The sequence below is a fragment of the Tachyglossus aculeatus genome, chromosome X2 (assembly GCF_015852505.1).
Source record: "Tachyglossus aculeatus isolate mTacAcu1 chromosome X2, mTacAcu1.pri, whole genome shotgun sequence".
NCBI classification, from domain to species: Eukaryota; Metazoa; Chordata; class Mammalia; order Monotremata; family Tachyglossidae; genus Tachyglossus; species Tachyglossus aculeatus.
In genome coordinates this window covers 21,563,307-21,582,177 of record NC_052100.1, presented here as the reverse complement: position 1 = coordinate 21,582,177, position 18,871 = coordinate 21,563,307, and the positions used below count along the sequence as shown (strand labels likewise).

Genomic DNA, 18,871 nt, shown 5'->3' with positions numbered 1-18,871 from the left:
TCTGTCTCTTGAGAGTGCAGAAGCAGGAGGAGAGGTGATTTCCAGTGTCCGTAACAACAGGGAGGACCCGTTTCTGAGATGGGAAGAAGAGTAGCAGAGATTTCCTGCCCTCTCTCCTACTTAGACTGTGACCCCTAAGTGGCATAGGGACTGTGTCCAACCTGATTAACTTGTATCTACCCCAGTGCTTAGAACAGTGTTTGACAGATATCAAAATGATGATGATGTTTATTTCCTCACCACAGTATTTCCCAGTGCAGCCCTTTCCCCTCCACATGTACTGACTGGAGGCTGGTTCCAGATCATCCATATTGTTGTGTTGTACTCTCCCAAATACTTAGTACAGTGCCTTACACAAAGTAAGAACTCAATAAATATGATTGATCGATTGATTGGTCCAACTAGGTTGCATCGGCCTCCTCACAGGTCTCCACACCACTCTTCAATAAGCCATGCACTTTGCTATCCACATTAGCCTACTAAAAAGTTGTTCTGCATATTTATGTCACCTAAATATTATGTTGCACATATATAGATTTTATTATTATTGTATTTTAAGCACTTACTATGTGTCAACACTGTGGTAGATACTAGTTAATTGGATCAGATACAGTCCCTGTCCCACATGGGGCTCACAGTCTAAGTAGGAGGGAGAAAAGGTAAAATCCCCATTTTACAGTTGAGGAAACTGAGGCACAGAGAAGTTAAGTGACTTTCCCAAAGTTACCCAGTAAGCAAGTGGAATAGATGGGATTAGAATGCAGGTTCTCTGACTCCCAGGCCTGTGCTTTTTCCACGAGGCCATGCTACTACTCCACTTACATGCTTTTTCATTTATATGCTTGGCATAGTTCTGTTGGCAGTGTCCAATTCAGCACTTTTCAGACCTTTTTGCCACTTGGACAGAACTGATTCTAGGTATTTGGTGGTACCAGGCAAGATCCCTGAGGCCTTCAAATGGTAAGGTGTGAGGCTGCTGAGTTGCTTGAAATCTTGGTTAGGAGGATGGAGAGATGCCTTTGAGGAGCAGAACTATTAGCAGGTGTATTGATTTCTCTCCTTTATTCACCAACCCGCATCTCCTGCCTGACTGGCCTTATGCCCCCACCCTCCCAACACACAGTGGACTGGACCCTTGCGATGTTGCTCTAGGAATCCCACAATGGCTGATTGTTCCTGAGAAAAATGGTCTCTTCTCAATTTCCTCTTTTAATCAATAGCGTGTATTGAGTGTCTACTCTGTGCAGAACTCTATACTAAGCACTTGGGAAAGAACAATAGTTAGTAGACCGGATTCCTGCCCACCAGGTGTTTGCAATATATCAGGGGAGACAGAAACAAAATAATTTAGAGACAGGAAGATAAAGGGATTAAATAGGAGAATATATAAATTGATAGGCTATCAAATGAAATAGAAGGTTGGTTTTGCAAAAGTGCTGAGATAATAGTGAGGTGGATGGAAACTGAGGAGCAGAAAATTTAAAAGGGAAAATTTTCCTGGAGGAGGTGGGATTTCAAAAGGACTTTGAAGATGGGGAGAGATTGAATCTGGCACATTTGAAGCAGGAGGGAGTTTCAAGTAGGAGGAAGATGTGAACAAGGTTGCCAGGGTGGAGGGCAAGAGAGATGACTAAGAAGCAACAGTGAGTAGGTTGGCTTGGGAAGAACAAAGATTGCAAACAGGGGTGTGGTAGGAAAAGAGAATGCCTGGTGGCGTGTCTTGGGAGTTTCTATTTGATACAGAGAAAAATGGGGCACCACTGAAGATTTTTGAGGAGTGGAGAGATGAGCACACTTTTTACCTCACAATTTTCAATTAACCCCATTGATTTCATAAACTCCAACAGTTGCTTATCCCTCTCTGCATCTAGCAGAAACTAAAATTCTCACTATAAGATTTAAGGATCAGTTCTCTCCCTCTTACTTATCTGCACTCCTCTCCCACTACCACAGAGACCTTAAGCTTCACTCCTCTAATGCCAACATACTCACTGTGCCTCACTCTTGTCTCTCTTACCCCAGACCTCTGGTTCATGCCTTCCCTCCTTCAAGAAACTCCCTCTCCCTTCACGTCTGGCAGGCCACCATTCTCCCCATCCCCGAAGCCCTTCTGAAATTACACCTTCCTCCAGGAGGCCTTTTCTAACATCTCATCTCTCCTCTTACTGCCACTTCAAAACTTCTGCATAACCTATGTACTTGAATCCTCACCCCCTAAGCACTTAAGTACATATCTTTACATATCTTTTGCTTCCCCTTACCTGAAATATATTTTAGTGTTTGTCTTCCTGGTTAGATTTATAGCTCCCTGAAGGTAGGACTCATGTCCACTAACTTCATTGTATTCTCACAAGTGTGTAGTGTCATGCTCCATACACAGTGCTTATTAAATATTAATTGGTCACAAACTGAAGATCTCTGAGAAGTTATAGACAGCAGGCATTACTGTGTCCTTAGTTTTTTCCATGCTTTTTTTTCCTTTAGCTTCATCTTCATACCCAAAGGGCTGCTATGTAAAGAGGTTACAGCTATGTCCAGTAGATGGCGCTGTTTGCTATAAAATGGTTGGTCACCGCTGTTAAAGTGGTTTCAAATGGTAGCTTTCTGCGAGATAATAATAATAATAACAATGGTATTTTGTTAAGCGCTTACTGATTGCCAGGCACTGTACTAACTGCTGGGTGGATACAAGCAAATATGGGCTCACCATCTCAACCCCCATTTTATAGATGAGGTAACTGAAGCACAGAAAAGTGAAGTGACTTGCCCAAGGTCACACAGAAGACAGGTGACGACCTTCTGACTCCCTGCCATGCTCTATCCACTACACCATGCTGCTTCATGCTGCCAGAGCTGAACATTTTCTCATCCCTGAATTTTCTTTTCCTTCTAGGGTTGGCCCATGTCAAAAAAAAAAAAAAAGCACCCAATATAAGATTAGCTGATCGCCTTCTCTTTACACTGCTCCCCATCCTCCACTTTCGTCAACTTCTTTCCTGGATCACTTCACCGTGACTGTCCCCGCAGAGACAACCTTATTCTTGTCTTGTCTTATGCTGTGGAGTCTTCTCCAAAACCTAGAGACTCCATGGTCACACCTCTCCCAGAATAGTAATAATACAAATAATAATAATAATAAAAATAATGACATTTATTAAGCGCTTACTATGTGCAAAGCAATAGCACCCCACCTTCATCTGCAATCGTTCTGGTAGTGTAACCATAGAGTTTTCTTGGTAAAAATATGGAAGCGGTTTACCATTGCCTTCTTCCACACAGTAAACTTGAGTCTCCGCCCTCGACTCTCTCCCATGCTGCTGCTGTCCAGCACAGGTGAGTTTTGACTTATAATAATAATGATGGCATTTGTTAAGCACTTACTATGTGCAAAGCACTGTTTTAAGTGCTGGGGAGGATACAAGGTGATCAGGTTGTCCCATGTGGGGCTCACAGTCTTAATCCCCATTTGACAGATGAGGGAACTGAGGCACAGAGAAGTTAAGTGACTTGCCCAAAGTCACACAGCTGAGAATTGGCAGAGTCAGGATTTGAACACATGACCTCTGACTTCCAAGTCCGTGCTCTTTCCATTGAGCCACACTGCTTCTTATAGCAGATTGCCTACCACTCACTAGCCACTGCCCAAGCCGGGAATGGAATGGATATTCATCTGTTCAGTCATATTTATTGAGCACTTACTGTATGCAGAGCTCTGTACTAAGTGGTTGGGAAAGTACAATACGATAATAAACAGTGATATTCCCTGCCCACAACGAGCTCACATTCTAGAGTGGGGGAGACAGACATCAATACAAGTAAATAAAATTACAGATATGTACCTTAGTGCTTTGGAGGTGGGTATGCCTCTGCTTGACTCTACCTCCTGTTACTGAGACTGGTAGAGTAATGGAAACTTTCCAGGTGCAATCCTGAGACGGCTAACTTTATTCTAGGACTCTGAAATAAGGAAGGCTCATTGTGTGTAGGGAACAAGTCCACCAACTCTGTTATATTGTACTCGCCCAAGGACTTAGTAAGATGCTTTGCACTCAGTAAGCACTCAATAAATACTGCTGATTGATTATTGACAAGCATAATAAAATCACCAGGTGATGTGGGAAAGATATGAAATCCTTAAATAAGCCTGTTCACTAAGTGTAGTGTTAACCTTGGAAGGTTAATGATTTGAAAACTCATCTGTTCTGGTGAAAAAGCTGTTAATGCTTTCTCTCTCCGGGCTAAACATTCTGGTAATCTGAGAGAGTGAATGTCCTCCTCCCACCTTCCCAAAGTGAGCATTTATTCCTTTACTAATAAGGCCTATTATTTGGAAACATGCTATTCCGCATGGTGTACAGACTGGGATTCTCAAGGAACTGGGGGATGCCATTAGATTTTAAGTTCCTTGAAGACAGGAACTATGTCTTTTACTTCTGCCGTATGTTCCCAAGTGCCTAGTACACAGCATTGCCCATGGCAGACACTCAATAAGTACTGATGAGACTGTGAGCCCATTGTTAGGTAGGGATCGTCTCTATATGTTGTCAATTTGTACTTCCCAAGCGCTTAGTACAGTGCTCGGCACACAGTAAGTGCTCAATAAATGCGATTGAATGAATGAATGAATGAATGACAATAGTAAAATCTACCTTGGTAGGATGAGACAGCACTTCTACCCCAGGGAGCTGAGAAAGGTTAGTTACACATGCCCAAGAATTTTTTGGGGGGCCACACGAGCTTCAAGAACACGCAGATGTTTTCAGATCAGTCACTAGGTGGAGATACAAGCCATGGAGAAGTGGCGTATCTGGGAGTCAGAGGACCTGAGTTCTAAATACCTACTGTGCCACTTGCCTGCTGTGTGACCTTGGGCAAGTCACGTAACCTCTCAATGCCTCAGTTCCTTCATCTGCAAAATGGGGATTCGATACCTGTTCCCCTTCCTACTTATTCATTCATTCATTCAATCGCATTTATTGAGCGCTTACTGTGTGCGCAGCACTGTACTAAGTGCTTGGAAAGTACATTTCAGCAACAAAGAGAGACAATCCCTGCCCACAAAGGGCTCACAGACATCAAAACAAGTAAACAGGCATCAATATAAATAAATAGAATTATAGATATATACTCATCACCCACTTGGGACCCGATGATCTTGTATCTGCCCCAGTGCTTGGCACAAAATAAGTGCTCAATAAATACTACCATTATTAATTATTAAAACAGGCAACTGTCATTTTCAAATGGAAGGACCAACTCTTCTTAGGTTGGCCCCCGTAATTGCAATCTACCTTTCCTCTGCAAAGGGGCAGAAAAAACTCAGGTTCTAGTTCACACTAGAGCTTAAACTAATCCTTGATGTTTTTCAGGGACAATGCTCCCCGTGTGAGAGAGGTAATTGAGAAGAGTGGCTCTCGGGGAATTAGCACTACAGGGTGGTCAGTGAGGTTCCAATAGGGAGATTTCAAGGCACTTTTCCCTGCCTTCTTGGGAAACTGGTTTCACATTTTAGGAAATAGCCAGCTACACTACCACTTGCCAGCCAACACACTATAGTTAGACCAAGGATGAGACTAGATTGGAACGTGTCTACCAATTTTGTAATATCGTACTCTCCCAAGTGCTTAGTACAATACTGGGCACACAGTAAGTACTCAACAAATATTCAATTGTATTTATTGAGCACTTACTGTGTGCAGAGCACTGTACTAAGCGCTTGATGATTGAACATTTAAAACAATGTAAATAATGAAATCATGTGAGACTAGGCATCGTACCCATTGGCAACTGGTGAAAATCCTACTGACAGTAGGAAGATAATATAACAGTAGCACCATCAGTTTCACAATAAAAAGAGAAATATGGCCTAGCGGAAAAAATGTGGGCCTTGGAGTCAGAGGATCTGGGTTCTATTCCTGGCTCTGCCATTTGCCTACTGTGTGAACTTGAACAAGGCACTTCACTACTCTGTGCCTCTGTTTTCTTACTTGTAAAGTGGGGATTAAAAACCCGTTCTTCCTCCCTCTTAAACTGTGAGCCCCATATGGGACAGGGACAGTTTCTCATCTACTATCTTGTATCCACCCCAGCACTTAGTACAGTGCTTGATACGTAGTAAATGCTTAACTACTACAAATACTATTAGATACATCTGAGTCCACAAACATATATGTACAGTGCATCCACCTATTCTTTTCGAAGTTATATTATTTTACAGGGGACAAAAAAACTTGATTTCATACCGGATTCATGTTCTGAACTACTGATTTTTAATCTTTTCATGTCCATTGATGTTGGAATAGCATTCCTCAGGATGTTCTTTTGCCTCTTTGGATTATTTTTTTCAGAGATGTGATGGCTTACATAATCAATATCATCATCATTATTTACCAAGTGCCTACTGTCTGCAGAACACTACTTGGGAACATACAGTAAAGGTAGACCTGGTCTCTGTCCCTCAAGGAACTTACAGTCTGGCATTAGCCACGTCTCTCTTGGCTGGGTTCAAGCTTACAGCTAATCAGACCCAGAGAGCTGACGTGGTTGGCAGCAACCCACATTCTTTAAGGTGATCATGGAGCTGTTCTACTCACATATTGTCCATCTGGACTACAGCTGTAGAGGAGAACTTTCTCTTTCTCAAATGGTGCGTTAAAATAAGACCACGCACGATCATGGACTGAGGGAAAGCAGACTCTTCTGTGGTTCCCTGGGTAAGATGTGTCATTTTTGAATATTCTGACTTTGGTCTGCTTGGGGCAAAATATATTACCATTTGAAAACAAAAAAAAATCCCTCAATTTTGTTTCTTACTGATGGAATTCTTCTTAGCCTTAAATAAATGTCATATTTAAGAGCTTACTACGTGCCAATTGCTGTACTAAGCACTGGGGTAGATGCAGCACAGGCCCTGTCCCACATTGGGCTTGCAGTCTAAAGGGGAGGGAGAACAGGTATCCTCATTTTACAGATGAGGAAACCGAAGCGCAGAGATTCATTCATTCATTCATTCAATCGTATTTATTGAGCGCTTACTGTGTGCAGAGCACGGTACTAAGCGCTAGGGAAGTACAAGTTGACAACATATACATACGGTCCCTACCCAACAGCAGGCTCACAGTCTAGAAGCGGGCTCACAGTCTAGAAATGGTAAATGACTTCAGCCGGCATGAAGCAGCCTTGCTTTCAACCCACTGCGTTGGGATTTTGAACTAGAGCATCTGACTCAATTTTCATGAATTGAGGGTGACCTGATCACCTCGTAAACTCCCCAGCGCTTAGAACAGTAAGCTTTGCACATAGTAAGCGCTTAACAAATACCATCACCATCATTATTATCCTCAAGGGGCCCTGGGAGCCGTGCCGTAGCAAAAGACAAGATGATAAATTAATCCTTCTGCTGACATCCCTGGGGGGTGGCAGGACGCATGATCTCTCTCTCTCTCTCTCTTTCGCTCCCCGTCTGTTTCTCTCCTGACTTTCTTTTCTCTCTTGCTTCCCTTTTCTCTGTCCCTCCGTCTCCCGTGTGTTTCTCGTTGGGGTGGGTGGGGCTCATGGCGGCACCCCGCGTCAGCCCAGTTTTTCCAGCCTGTGATTGGTCGGCCTCCTCGGAGCGGCCCAGCCTCCCCACTCGCCCATTGGCCAGGCGCCGTGGTCCCGCCCTGCTTTCCTGGAAAGTTCTTGGAAATCTATCAAAGGTATTTCCTTCCACGGACGCTCGCTGTCACCCAGCCAAGCACACTCCTCACGAAAGCAAACAGCCGACAACTTTGCGGCCAGGTTCCTCTTAGGAGCAAGTTCATCTCTTCCGTCCTTCAAGCACTTGACCAAGTCCCTGGGCAGTTTTTGTCTGCAGGGTCCCCCGTCTTGGAGTCCTGCGGAATTGACATCGACATCCCTTACAGAGAAGTCTATTTATACCGGGTATTTTTTTTTTTAAATGTCGGAACAGTGATGTGAATACAATACAATTCCAGGAATCCTCCGCTTCCTGGAATAGATTAAAAGAGGCAAACAAAAGATTAGTCAGTTGTGTATTCCCCCCTAAACCCCCCTCCTCCCCCCCCCCCCCCCATTCCCGCCTCCCTCTTTCTCTTCGCTCCTACCAGAGCTCATTACTTTTAGAGACAGCAGTGGAGCAAGGAACGTCTCTTTCTACTCCTCTTCCCTGATTTGGAGGCGGGAGGGAAGAGAAAAATTATAGTTATGTACTTGAAGTGAGTGTTGTGTTTTCTGATGTGGGGTTTTCGGGACAGTGGAAGCGCTACGATGCATTTTGAGGTCGTATCGAAGGGGATTCGGTGCCTAAGATATCGGTCTTTCTGAGATACCTTTTCTTGGAGGGTTCTGTTTCAAAGTTATTTTCCATTTATTTATTCATTCATTCATTTATCAATTATTTTTTAGGTCTCATTTGGGAGCAGATCATTTCTGTCTCCCAAGTTGCTGAGCCTAAACCGAGAGGTTTTCCAGGGCAGGCTTCTCCGCGTCCCTAAGGGAGCAGACAGGACGGTGGTCGCAGCGATCTATCTCGCTGCCTTCTTTCGTGTGGAGCAAGAGAAAGAAAAAAAGGAGAGAGACAGGAGGAGGAAAGGGAGACCGTTTTTTGGCCGCCTTGAGAATTGGATGCTTTTTCCTTCGTCCTGGAGTGACATGATCCTCTGTGTTCAAGGGTAAGGTAAACTACAGTCTTTACTTTTAAAGCGCAATTTGAGAAAAATGACTCTAGCTCATGTGTGTATATTTGTGAGTTTGCATGTTTTTGTTGTTAGTGTAAAGGGAATGAAATGGTAAGGATTTCAGGTGCGCATGGTTTTCTTAGATTTGAAATCTTCTGGGTCCTTAGAGCCCTTTCTAGGAAGAGATTCATTCATTCACTCAATCGTATGTATTATGAGACAGGGGAGGATGTTGCTTGTTTTAGCCTGAGAGACATGCGAAGAAAGTTGTAGCTGTCAGTTTGCCTGACAGGAAAAAAGCTAGTTATCCACATAGACTTTTCAGAGATTTCAGGTGTCTGTGTTCTTTTCCTGTTCATAAAAATTTTCTTTTTACACAACTAGTATTGAGAACTTATTCATTCAATCGTATTTATTGGGCGCTTACTGTGTGCAGAGCACTGTACTAAGCGCTTGGGAAGTACAAATTGGCAACATATGAGAAACTTGACATACACTGTTATGGGCCACCACATAGTTAAGTACGCAGCATCGATTGTATACTTTCAATTATTTCTAGGCTACCACAGAAATCATTTATGGAATGTAGAAGTCTCCAGGGACTGCTTCCTTCCTTCTGCTACCTAACCTTGTGCCTGTTCTTTGTTCGTTTGTTTTGGTTTTTCTGTTTTTTGTTTTTTATGGCACTTGTAAAGTGCTTACCTTGTTCCAAGCACTGTACTAAACTCTAGGGTAGGTAAAATATAATCGGGTTGCACACAGTCCCTGTCCCACACGGCGCTCAGTCTCAGTAGGAGGAAAGAACAGAAATTGGATCCTCATTTTACAGATGAGGAAACTGAGACCCAAAGAAGTCAAGTGACTTACCCGAGGTCACCGAGCAGACAAGTGGTGGAGCCAGGACTGGAACCCAGATCCTCTGACTCCCAGGCTTATGCTCTTTCCATTAGACCACACTGCTTCTTGTCTGGTCGTGTTGCCCTTCCCTTTAGTTAACTATTTCCACTTGATAAATCTGAGTCTTAGCAAATATTTCATGATGCGCAGCCTGCATTTTCCTATACTTGGTTTCATGTTGATTTTCAGGTCCTGTGGAAGAGTCCACAGCCAAGTCAATATTATTGGCTTTTTTAATGAAGTAATGTCAAATAGTGTCTTGAGATCTTTATGTATTGCAGCAGCTACTTATCCCTTTTAAAGGCTGCTTATTCAACAGAATAAGGTAACTAGGTTGATTTTCCTCCTATACTAATAGCCTTGGTACTAAAGACCTTTGTATTCTTTTGTATTATTTTGCTAAGAGGATGTCAGCGAATGCTAATAATCAGCTTTGTCTCTCCAAAAATCTATACCCCGCTTGCCTTTTCCCAATCTCAGTTACTCTGGCATCTCTCCATGCATTTTGCTAAAAGGAATAGTAAGTGGTGGGACACATATCAAGTCCTACTGATTTGGGCATCAGGCAGACTGTTTACCATGTCCCAAATCCCCTCCGTTGCCTTCTGCATCACCTTTTCCCTGTCCACTAGAGGGATAAGGTATTTGTGATTGTATTGCTCTTTCCCTCTCTTTATACAATATTATTATTATCGTTATTAAAATTCATTTTTCAAGGAGTTCAGGAGGCCAGCCCTAGTAGGATCCTCATTGCTTCTGACCTATTCCAGGATTTATGGGCCTGTTTTATCCTTACTCTCTTTATTTCTGGTGCCATTAAAATTTTTTTTTTTTACTTTTCCTTTGCATATTGAAGTTGCAAGAAGAGGATGAAGTGAAAAAGCTGTAATATTAGTGCTTTAGACCCTTCTCATTTACTCTCAGGATTTCTATCTTAAAAAAATAACTCAATCTTTATAGAATTCTTCATGGTACCTTTTCCTTCAGTCTCTCCTTATAGGGAGGGCACTGGATGGCAGAAATCTCTCCTAACCTAGCAACTCCTATCCTTTAGGAGCTTTGCTGGCCTGAGTTTGCATGACAACATAAGGATTAGATTTCTTTATTTCCCCCTAGTTTATCTTTCCCCATTAGAGACTCTGAACATTAGCAGTGGATGGAGGATGGTAGGTTTCTGAACTGCAGAATTTGAAGTTCAGTTTAGGTTTCAGTATATAGAGCCTATTTTTCTTCAACGGCAGTCTGAATGGTGCGGGTCCCCATAGGATTACATGTCCTGTGATTTTGAATGGCTATATAGCTGATCAGAGTATCAGAGAAGTGTAGCCAGGTGCCCAGCCCAGATTCACCACTTCCTGTTTCTGAATTCAAGGCCAGCTTCCATCTCACTGATTGAAAAAAAAATTTTAACCCCATTTTCTTCCCTCTCCCGTTGGTCTGCAGACGAGCTATCAGTGATAAAGCTTCAGGTATCAGACTCATGTCACACCAAGTATGATACTGCAAGATTGGTGCTTTTGGCTTTGGGAGTTGCTCCCTCTGTTCCCACACCCATTCAGAGATGATAAAATCAGCCAACCCTAAAAAGAAAAGAAAAAGAAATACAGTATGTGCATATGTGTGTAAAGAAACACACCCACCTCTGGGAGCCTCTAAAAAGAGAATGTAAAAAAAAAAGGAACAAAAAGTACTTTAATCTTAGCTACAGGAATACGGCCAACCTGCTTTTACATGGACAGTTTGTATTCTTTTAAGAAATAAACCCCCTGGTTGGGACAGTGGGTTAGTCAGATCCTTGTTTAAAATTGGAAGGCTCACTATTTCCTCAGAAAGTGCCCAAATCGGGTTATGCCTACTGAATTACAGAGGTTTCGGGATGGAGTGGAATGAGGGCGTGGATTAGGCGATGGAAAACTACTGAAGTGCAAGATGTGAAAACTGAGACAGAGCCTTATAATAAGTAAATTGTTAATACAATGCCTCCTGCGGGCTTAAGGATCTGGGCAGTCGTTCTTGTTCCTGGCTCCCAGGGTGGATGGATCAGAGCAGGTTTAAGGTTATGCTGTTTATCAGAAATCAGAGAGCACAGAATATTCCCTTGTCTCTCTCCTTCCCCTTAGCCTGAAGAATCTGAGTCTGTAATGCCAGGTGGCTCTTGCTGGCACAACAGACTTTAAAATCCAAGGTCTGGGCTCAAGGGTAGCTTCTCAAGTATTTTTTTTTCCAAGAAGGAACAGCTCTATATCCAGTTGGATTTATGATCCAATCAGCAGTATTTTAGTTTCAAAGGAGGGAAGAGACTAGGAAACAGCAGGAAGGATTTCTGCCCTTCTAACACCAAGCTTCTTGTCTGGCCTGGGTATCTTTCAGCAGAAGGCTGCCTTGCCAGTGTGGAGGTAGGTGACGATTTGCGGGTCAGAGGAACTGAACTGGCAGGTGTGGAAAGTCAGGTGAGGCTTTTCCTAGAAGAAGTGGTTGGAGACTTAAGCTCTGCTTTTTGCCTTTCTGCCTCCTCCTTGGACAGCTTAGCCATACAAGGGCGCTCTAATGGGCTTCAACAAAGCCACTTCTACATGGTAACAAGAGAAGTCACTAGACAAAGGAAAGAAAGCAACCGCTTATAAAAAGATGCTTAGACAGAGGAGAAAGAGAGAGAGAGAGAGAGAGAAAGAGAGAGTGTGGGGGGGGAGGGAGAGAGGGAGAGAGAGAAAGGATCAAGATCAGATCAGCCTTTCCTGTTCTGAATTATCCCATTAATTCCTTATCTAAGAGACAGAGACTAGCTTGGAAAATCATGACCCATCCCTCTTTCGCAGCCCTGGGATAGGGACACCCCATGGATGAGGGTGTATCTATCAGGTAGCCAGAAAGGAACAGTGAATAGTGAGCTAAACAGTGGGGTTAAGAATCCTGGGTTGTAATTTCAGCTCAACTCCTGCATTGCTGAGGGATCCTGGTCTTGTGCCCTTTGGCCTGCCCAGGCCTCAGTTGACTCAGCTGTAAACGAGTAAGTACTTTTCCTCCACAGACCACCTTTTGAAACTGGCCAGAAGGGCTTGGAGCTTCTCAGAGAAGTTGGGCTTGTTAAATGCAACGGCATCATACTTCAGGAGTCTTCTCAACTCTACCTTCCTTTCCGCACCCCGCTCAATTCCTATGTTTCTCATTTTAATAATTTCTGCTGTGGCTGCCATGAGAACCCCAATTATTGTTTTTGGAGGTGGGGCAAAGGAAATTAAACTCTTCATATGAAGGCAGAACAGTTTACGTTGAGGCAAAACAATTTGACGAGCAATACCGAAGGGGTTGAATTGGGCTCCAGTGTGGACTCCTGGAGGAGAAACAAAGGGAGTCTTCTAAATTTGCTCCCTCCTTGGGGTAGGTTCTTCCAAAGCCTGAATTGATAGGAGACTAGAAACTGGAAATGAGCAGAACAGAGCGACTGAAGAAGCCTCGGGTCTCCGGTACTGGAGATAGAGGCCTGCTCCTCTCAGATTTGGGCATCTGAACAAAGGCTGGGAGCAAAAGTGTTAACTGGATTGGAAGGTGCCGTGCTAGGCAGGCTTAGATCTCAGAATTATTGGGAGGGCCTTGGCGGGGCAAGAAAGCAAGTAGACTGTACTGCTGATAATGGGATCAAAGGCCTCCTCACCCTGACCCGGTTGGGTCTAGAACTGGGATTTATCAGGGTATGGCCTCAGCCCTAGTCCTTGTCTCCTTTTGCCCATTCCTCTGCATGTGGTTGAAAATTGCATTTGCCTGCTGTTGGGGACCCTATGGAGAATAGGGTCGGGGGGGAGGAATTGTTTTACATCCCCACCACCCGCAAGATAGAAGCCAATTTAAGCTTCCCCCTCATCCCAGAATGGGGAGACAGGAAATGTTGCATTGATTTGAAGACTTTTGGATAGGAGGAGAAAGTGGAAAGGCTGAGGTGGGAAAGGGAAAGAGATAGCCCTGGGAGCTCAGGAGGCCACATCATCTCGTCACCAGGTTTAATTTCTTTGGAATCTCCCAGCTTACGGGAGTCTCTGTCTTGTGACTTTTGATCCCACTTGGTGGGAAATTATCCTTCAGGTTTTCTTGGGCTTTTTCTATGGGAGGCTGGTAAGGAGGCAGCCATCGAAGTAAATTATTCTACAGGAAACCCAGGATCCTTGGCTCATTTTCACTCTTCCTTCCCACTGAAGAATACTTTCCTTGGCACAGTGAGCAGACTGGGCCTCCTGAGGGACACCTTGACCTCTATCTGCCCAGGTGAGAAAATATGGCAGGAAAGCAGAGCTAAGCCCGGGATGCTCACAGGCCCCTATGGCGATATGAGTTTGGATGGAAGAGACCTTTTCCTCCGGAGGAACAAGTAACTTCCTGTGCTGGCTGTAGGTAGATTTGGAATAGAAAGAGGAGAGGAGAGGAGAGGAGGAAAATGGGCTGAGACTGAGTTGCTCTAAGGAAAGGGCAAAGGGCAGGGCAGGTCTGAGCTAGGGCAACAGGAGATCTGGTGGGCAAATCTGAGCACACACTGGGATTAGCTGTTCTCTTTCCTCCCTCCTCAGTTGCTTTATTTGACTTCATTTAACTCTGTGCCTCATTTTCTCAGTCTTGGCAGCAGTTCTTTGAAGTGGTAGACGAGCGCCTGTGGGGCTGTTGCATTACATCACTGGGTTTGAATAGTAGGAGATGGGCAGGCTTGAGCGCCCAGAGACTTGTGCTCCCCTGAACACAGATAATATCACACTCTCAGCCCATTAAATCCCGGGAAGTTTCTCCTGTTGGAGTCCCATTCCAAGGGATGCATCATCTTCCCTCTCTTCAGCTGAATTCCTTTTCCCCAGCCAGTAAGTCCTGGCATCAGCATTCCTGCTACCTTTTCCCTCACATCTTTATCTGGCCAAGGCTGACCACATCCTCTGGGCCCCATTGGAGTCCTGCTATGAAAGAAGCCTTGTTTCCTTGGTAGGGGGAATTTGAAGAAGCACTTGCAATTGGAAACTGGTTTGACAGGGGCCTCAGCTGTCCTGAGGAGGAGTGTGGACAAGAAGATTGAGCAATGAGGTGTGGAATTTAGGAATAGATGCCGAGAGAGAGAGAGAGACCAGAGGAGTAGGAGCTTAGTGGGATTGTGATGCTACTGGCTCAGAGTGACTTCATTAGGCTGCATCATTAAGGCCAAGTGGGTGGGCTATGATCAGGAGAGATGCATTATAGGACCCTCAGGAACTCTAGGCCCAACCAACACTAATCCTGAAATCCTGATACCGCACTTCAGAAAGCAGCACATTGAGAGTGATGTGGAGCCAGACAGATGCTCACTGGTGCCTTTGGCTCACACAGTGTGTCCTCTCTTTCAGACCCCATCTGTTTCTGGAAGAGGAAAATATCAGGAGGTTGTCATTCTCACACGGGGCAGACGAATTGCAAGAGCAGGTCATGCAACCATTGTCCATCACAGCTTTCCAGGAAGAGTCAGCCCCAAGCCAGGTGGCCCCTAGGTTGGAGAACGACCTGCCCATGGTGCGGGATCCAGAGGAAGATTTGTTGTGCATTGCCAAGACCTTCTCATACCTAAGAGAATCTGGTAAGGAGTCACTACCCCATTGGGAATGCTGGTCCTCTCTGTGAGCCAGACTTGCCTTCCCATCTCCTTCTTACTTTCCCCAAGATATTCACCTTCATGTGGATTGGTTGGGGCTTGCTCATCCTTCTTGCCTGTATCATCAGTTGCTCTGACCTCAGATCTCAGCCTCTGTCAAACCAGGGTCAGTTTCACAAAGGACTCCACATCCACCAGAGATATCGGCTTTGCCATGAACAAGCTTGAGAGAAACCAAAATATTATGTCTATTTTCTGCATAAGCCCCAGTCATGCCAATGATGATCTCATCCCCCTTTAGCATCAATCAGCTCAACCATGAAAAAGACAAGAGCCTAGCTGCCTGGGTCTCAGCTCAGTGGGTCCCTTTGTCTCCGAGCAATTTCTCAGTGTCGTCCTAGAAGTGGGCCCACTCTGCTTCCCTGTAGAAAAGTGAAAGGAGCGGCTGAAAAGACCAGGGGCCTTCAGGGCCTTCTCAGTACAAGGGCAATGCCTCTTTCTCCGCTTTCCCCCAAAAGACCACAGTTGGCACTGGCGTCAGTTTTGGTGACATGCCATTTTATCAATAGAGGAGACTAGGGGTTCTGACCTGATTGTGGAACCTCACAAACAAAGATGTGGGAAGTTGACTAAGGGGCAGGAGTTATGCTGGGATCAGAAACTGGTGAACCGGACAGCAAGGGTTGCTGTGTTACCCACTGGTGAATGAGTTCAGGCTTTGCCGGTGCCAGGCTCTGGAATGAGTATTCACATTTTAGGGAGCAGGGAAATCATTTGGATCAGGTGTCCTAATCAGTCTGTGGCAAAGCTGGAAGAGGAACCAAGAAGTCCTTGCCTTGCATGCTCCCATTCTGATCAGGTAGTGTGACTGGCTATCTTCGATTTATAGTCTTGGAATTAATAATAATAATGATAAGCATATGTGCCAAGCACTGTACTAAGCACAAGATAATCTAAAATAAACAAAGCAGTCAAGATTAACTGCCCCCTCCCCTCCAAAAAAATCTGTTCCTTGCCCATCTGCCTGCATGGAGGCAACTCTGGAAGGGAAATGAATGAAATACCATTCTTATTCTTTGCTTATCACTTGTGTGTGTTGTTACTTGCCCTCAGGGGGTAGGGGAGTGGATGTTTCCAAAGCTATATGAGTACCAACTTTCTCCTCTGTGGTCTTTGTTTCTAGGCTGGTACTGGGGATCCATTACTGCCAGCGAAGCCAAGCAGCATCTCCAGAAGATGCCCGAGGGTACTTTCCTGGTGCGGGACAGCACCCATCCCAGCTACCTGTTCACCCTTTCAGTGAAGACCAACCGGGGTCCCACCAATGTACGCATTGAATATGCCGACAGCAAATTCAGGCTTGACTCCAATTGCCTGTCCAAGCCCCGTATCCTGGCCTTTCCAGATGTGGTGAGCCTCATCCAGCACTACGTTATGTCTTGTACGATGGAAAGCAAGAGTGATGCCCCCTACCCACCCCCATCCCCACTCCCGCCCTCCCAGAAGGACTCACCTTCAGCCGTGGCTGCCATGGTGGCCGTGCATCTCAAACTCATCCAGCCCTATGGCCGCAAGAACAGTGCCCCCAGTTTGCAGCACTTGTGCCGGCTGAGGATCAATAAGCTGACCAAGGAAGTTGATCAGTTGCCCCTCCCCAAGCGAATGGGGGACTATCTGAAACAATACCCTTTCCAGCTGTGAGAGGGGGTCTGCTGCCCATCTCAAGGGGCCAGGAGACACCCACAGAGCCCAGCCCGCTCCACATTTTTAAAGGACAAAGGAGCAGCAGAAAAAGACGAGACCCTGGGTTTCTGCCCCATCGGGCGGGCTCTGGGCGGGACACTCCCAGTAGTAAGGGTTGTGTCTCTATCCCCTCCTCTCCCCTCCCCCAATTATAGTCACCCTAATGAGAAGGAAGGCCATTGGACCTGCTCACAAACCATGGAATGGAGGACAGACTTACAGACTGGTCCTGCCAGGAGCGGGCATCCCGGGCACACTACTTGAATGTCAGAAGTCCCATGGCACCAACTCCTTCAGACTGAGACCTTAGCATTGCCCCCATTTCTATTTATTTCTGTGGCTGTTTCCTTAATCTTCAGTGTCTCGGCAGTGCCGAAGATTATTTTTTATCATGTTGCTCACTTGTTCCTCTTTCTCCTGGCACCTGCCCAGGCTCAGATCACCCTATTGACCCGGATAGCTAATAGGGGTATTACCTTCTTTCTGCTTTCCTCTGCTTTTAAGTATTCACACACACACCAGCTACCTGAACTGAAGAGTCTTTCTCCTGGCCTGTCACCACCTGCCCCAATCCTACCTCCTGAAGAAAAAAAAAAAAAGAAATCAAACTCCAGGGGATGCTAACTGAGATCTTGAGGGAAGTCACTCAAAGAAGCACAAGATAATTCTAGGAGATCAGGAAAGCTGCTCATGGGAAGGGAGGGTTCTAGGAATCGTCCCTTATGTGTCTCAGTCTCTGCCCTCACTAAAGTCTAGGAATGGGTCAGGGAAGAAAATGGCAGAGGCTCAGAGGGCAGGCTGGAGAGGTCTCTCCTCCCCGTCCCTGGGTAGAGGTGGATACACGGTTTTGCAATATTTATTTATTTATTCTATTTGTGAAAAATAATATGGACGTGATGCTGGGTGACAGCAGATCTATTGCCTCCTATCACTGTGATGCCAGCTCATCCCCTTAGCATGTTACAAAACAGCCAGCTGATGCTTAGTGGTCTCAGTGAGACCCATGTATATATATATTTTTTCCATTGTTTCATTTGTGATGGAGAATCTTTCTCTTAAATGAAGTGTCATCTAATCCAAACCAGTATCACCCCTGCTCCAAGTTCCTGCAGAAGAAAAACATCATATTTACTTGCATAATTGCCCCACTTTGGGGCATACATTGTGCAACCCTAAAATAAGGGAGGGGCTATTATACGGGGAATTAAGTTTAGCAGTGAAGGGAGCAAAGAGAAAAATGAGAAGAAATAAAGGAAGAGGAAAGGCAGGGAGAAGGAAGAGGAAGGTCAGCGGGCACTTTAGTCTCAATTCTATCGCACTCCCCAGGTGATGCATATAATAAGCACTTAATGAATTATGATAATCACCCTCCCCCACGCTTCTGTTTCTCCCCCAGAGTGTGCTCAGTCTCAATGAAGATACTCCACATACTCCCTTGCAAGCCCGTATTTGGGCCATTTTCACATTCTGACCCTTCTCCTCTTCCTATCCCAGTGCATGCCATCTTCACTGCTTACAAAAATCATCTTTTACTTCCTCCTCAAAAATCGGGGGGAAATATGTGGTGGAGGCAATTATGTGAATAAATATGGTAGCTGCTTCTCCAGGTGTATCGATCTCATCACAACCAGCCCCTGGTCCAAATAATCTTTGAAAATGTTGATCCACTTCTTTGCTGACCCTTGAATGTGAAACCAAGATAATGAAAAATGAGCCTGTCACGAAAAGAAAACAGTCACCCACTCATCCATCCACAAGACATCCAGTTAAAATGTCATTAAGCAACTCTTCTTTTTTTTATGTCTCTACACATTGTGGTTTAGTTTTCACAACTAGATATTGGGTTGTGTTTGGGTGAGCGTGAGTGTGTGCACTCGTGTGTGTGTCTGTGTGTGCACACGTGTGCCTGTGTAAGAAATTGGTTTCACATACTACTGTAACCTTTCCCTTCCTCCTTGAC

At 44.9% G+C, this 18,871-nt stretch overlaps 1 protein-coding gene across 2 annotated transcripts; it reads left to right on the top strand.

The window, feature by feature from the left end:
• The first annotated feature begins 7,738 nt into the window (after nt 1-7,738).
• On the top strand, nt 7,739-18,513 carry CISH (cytokine inducible SH2 containing protein). 2 transcript variants are annotated; one of them, XM_038770855.1, is made up of 4 exons: nt 7,739-7,923; nt 8,407-8,672; nt 14,927-15,153; nt 16,352-18,513. In XM_038770855.1, exons 2-4 carry the CDS (start codon nt 8,626-8,628, stop codon nt 16,867-16,869), a joined length of 792 nt encoding a protein of 263 aa, XP_038626783.1. In that variant the 5' UTR covers nt 7,739-7,923; nt 8,407-8,625; the 3' UTR covers nt 16,870-18,513. The 2 variants fall into 2 exon arrangements, with proteins under 2 accessions (XP_038626783.1, XP_038626782.1); XM_038770854.1 differs by lacking the exon at nt 7,739-7,923 and having other exon boundaries at nt 8,599-8,677.
• The last annotated feature ends 358 nt before the right edge of the window (nt 18,514-18,871 follow it).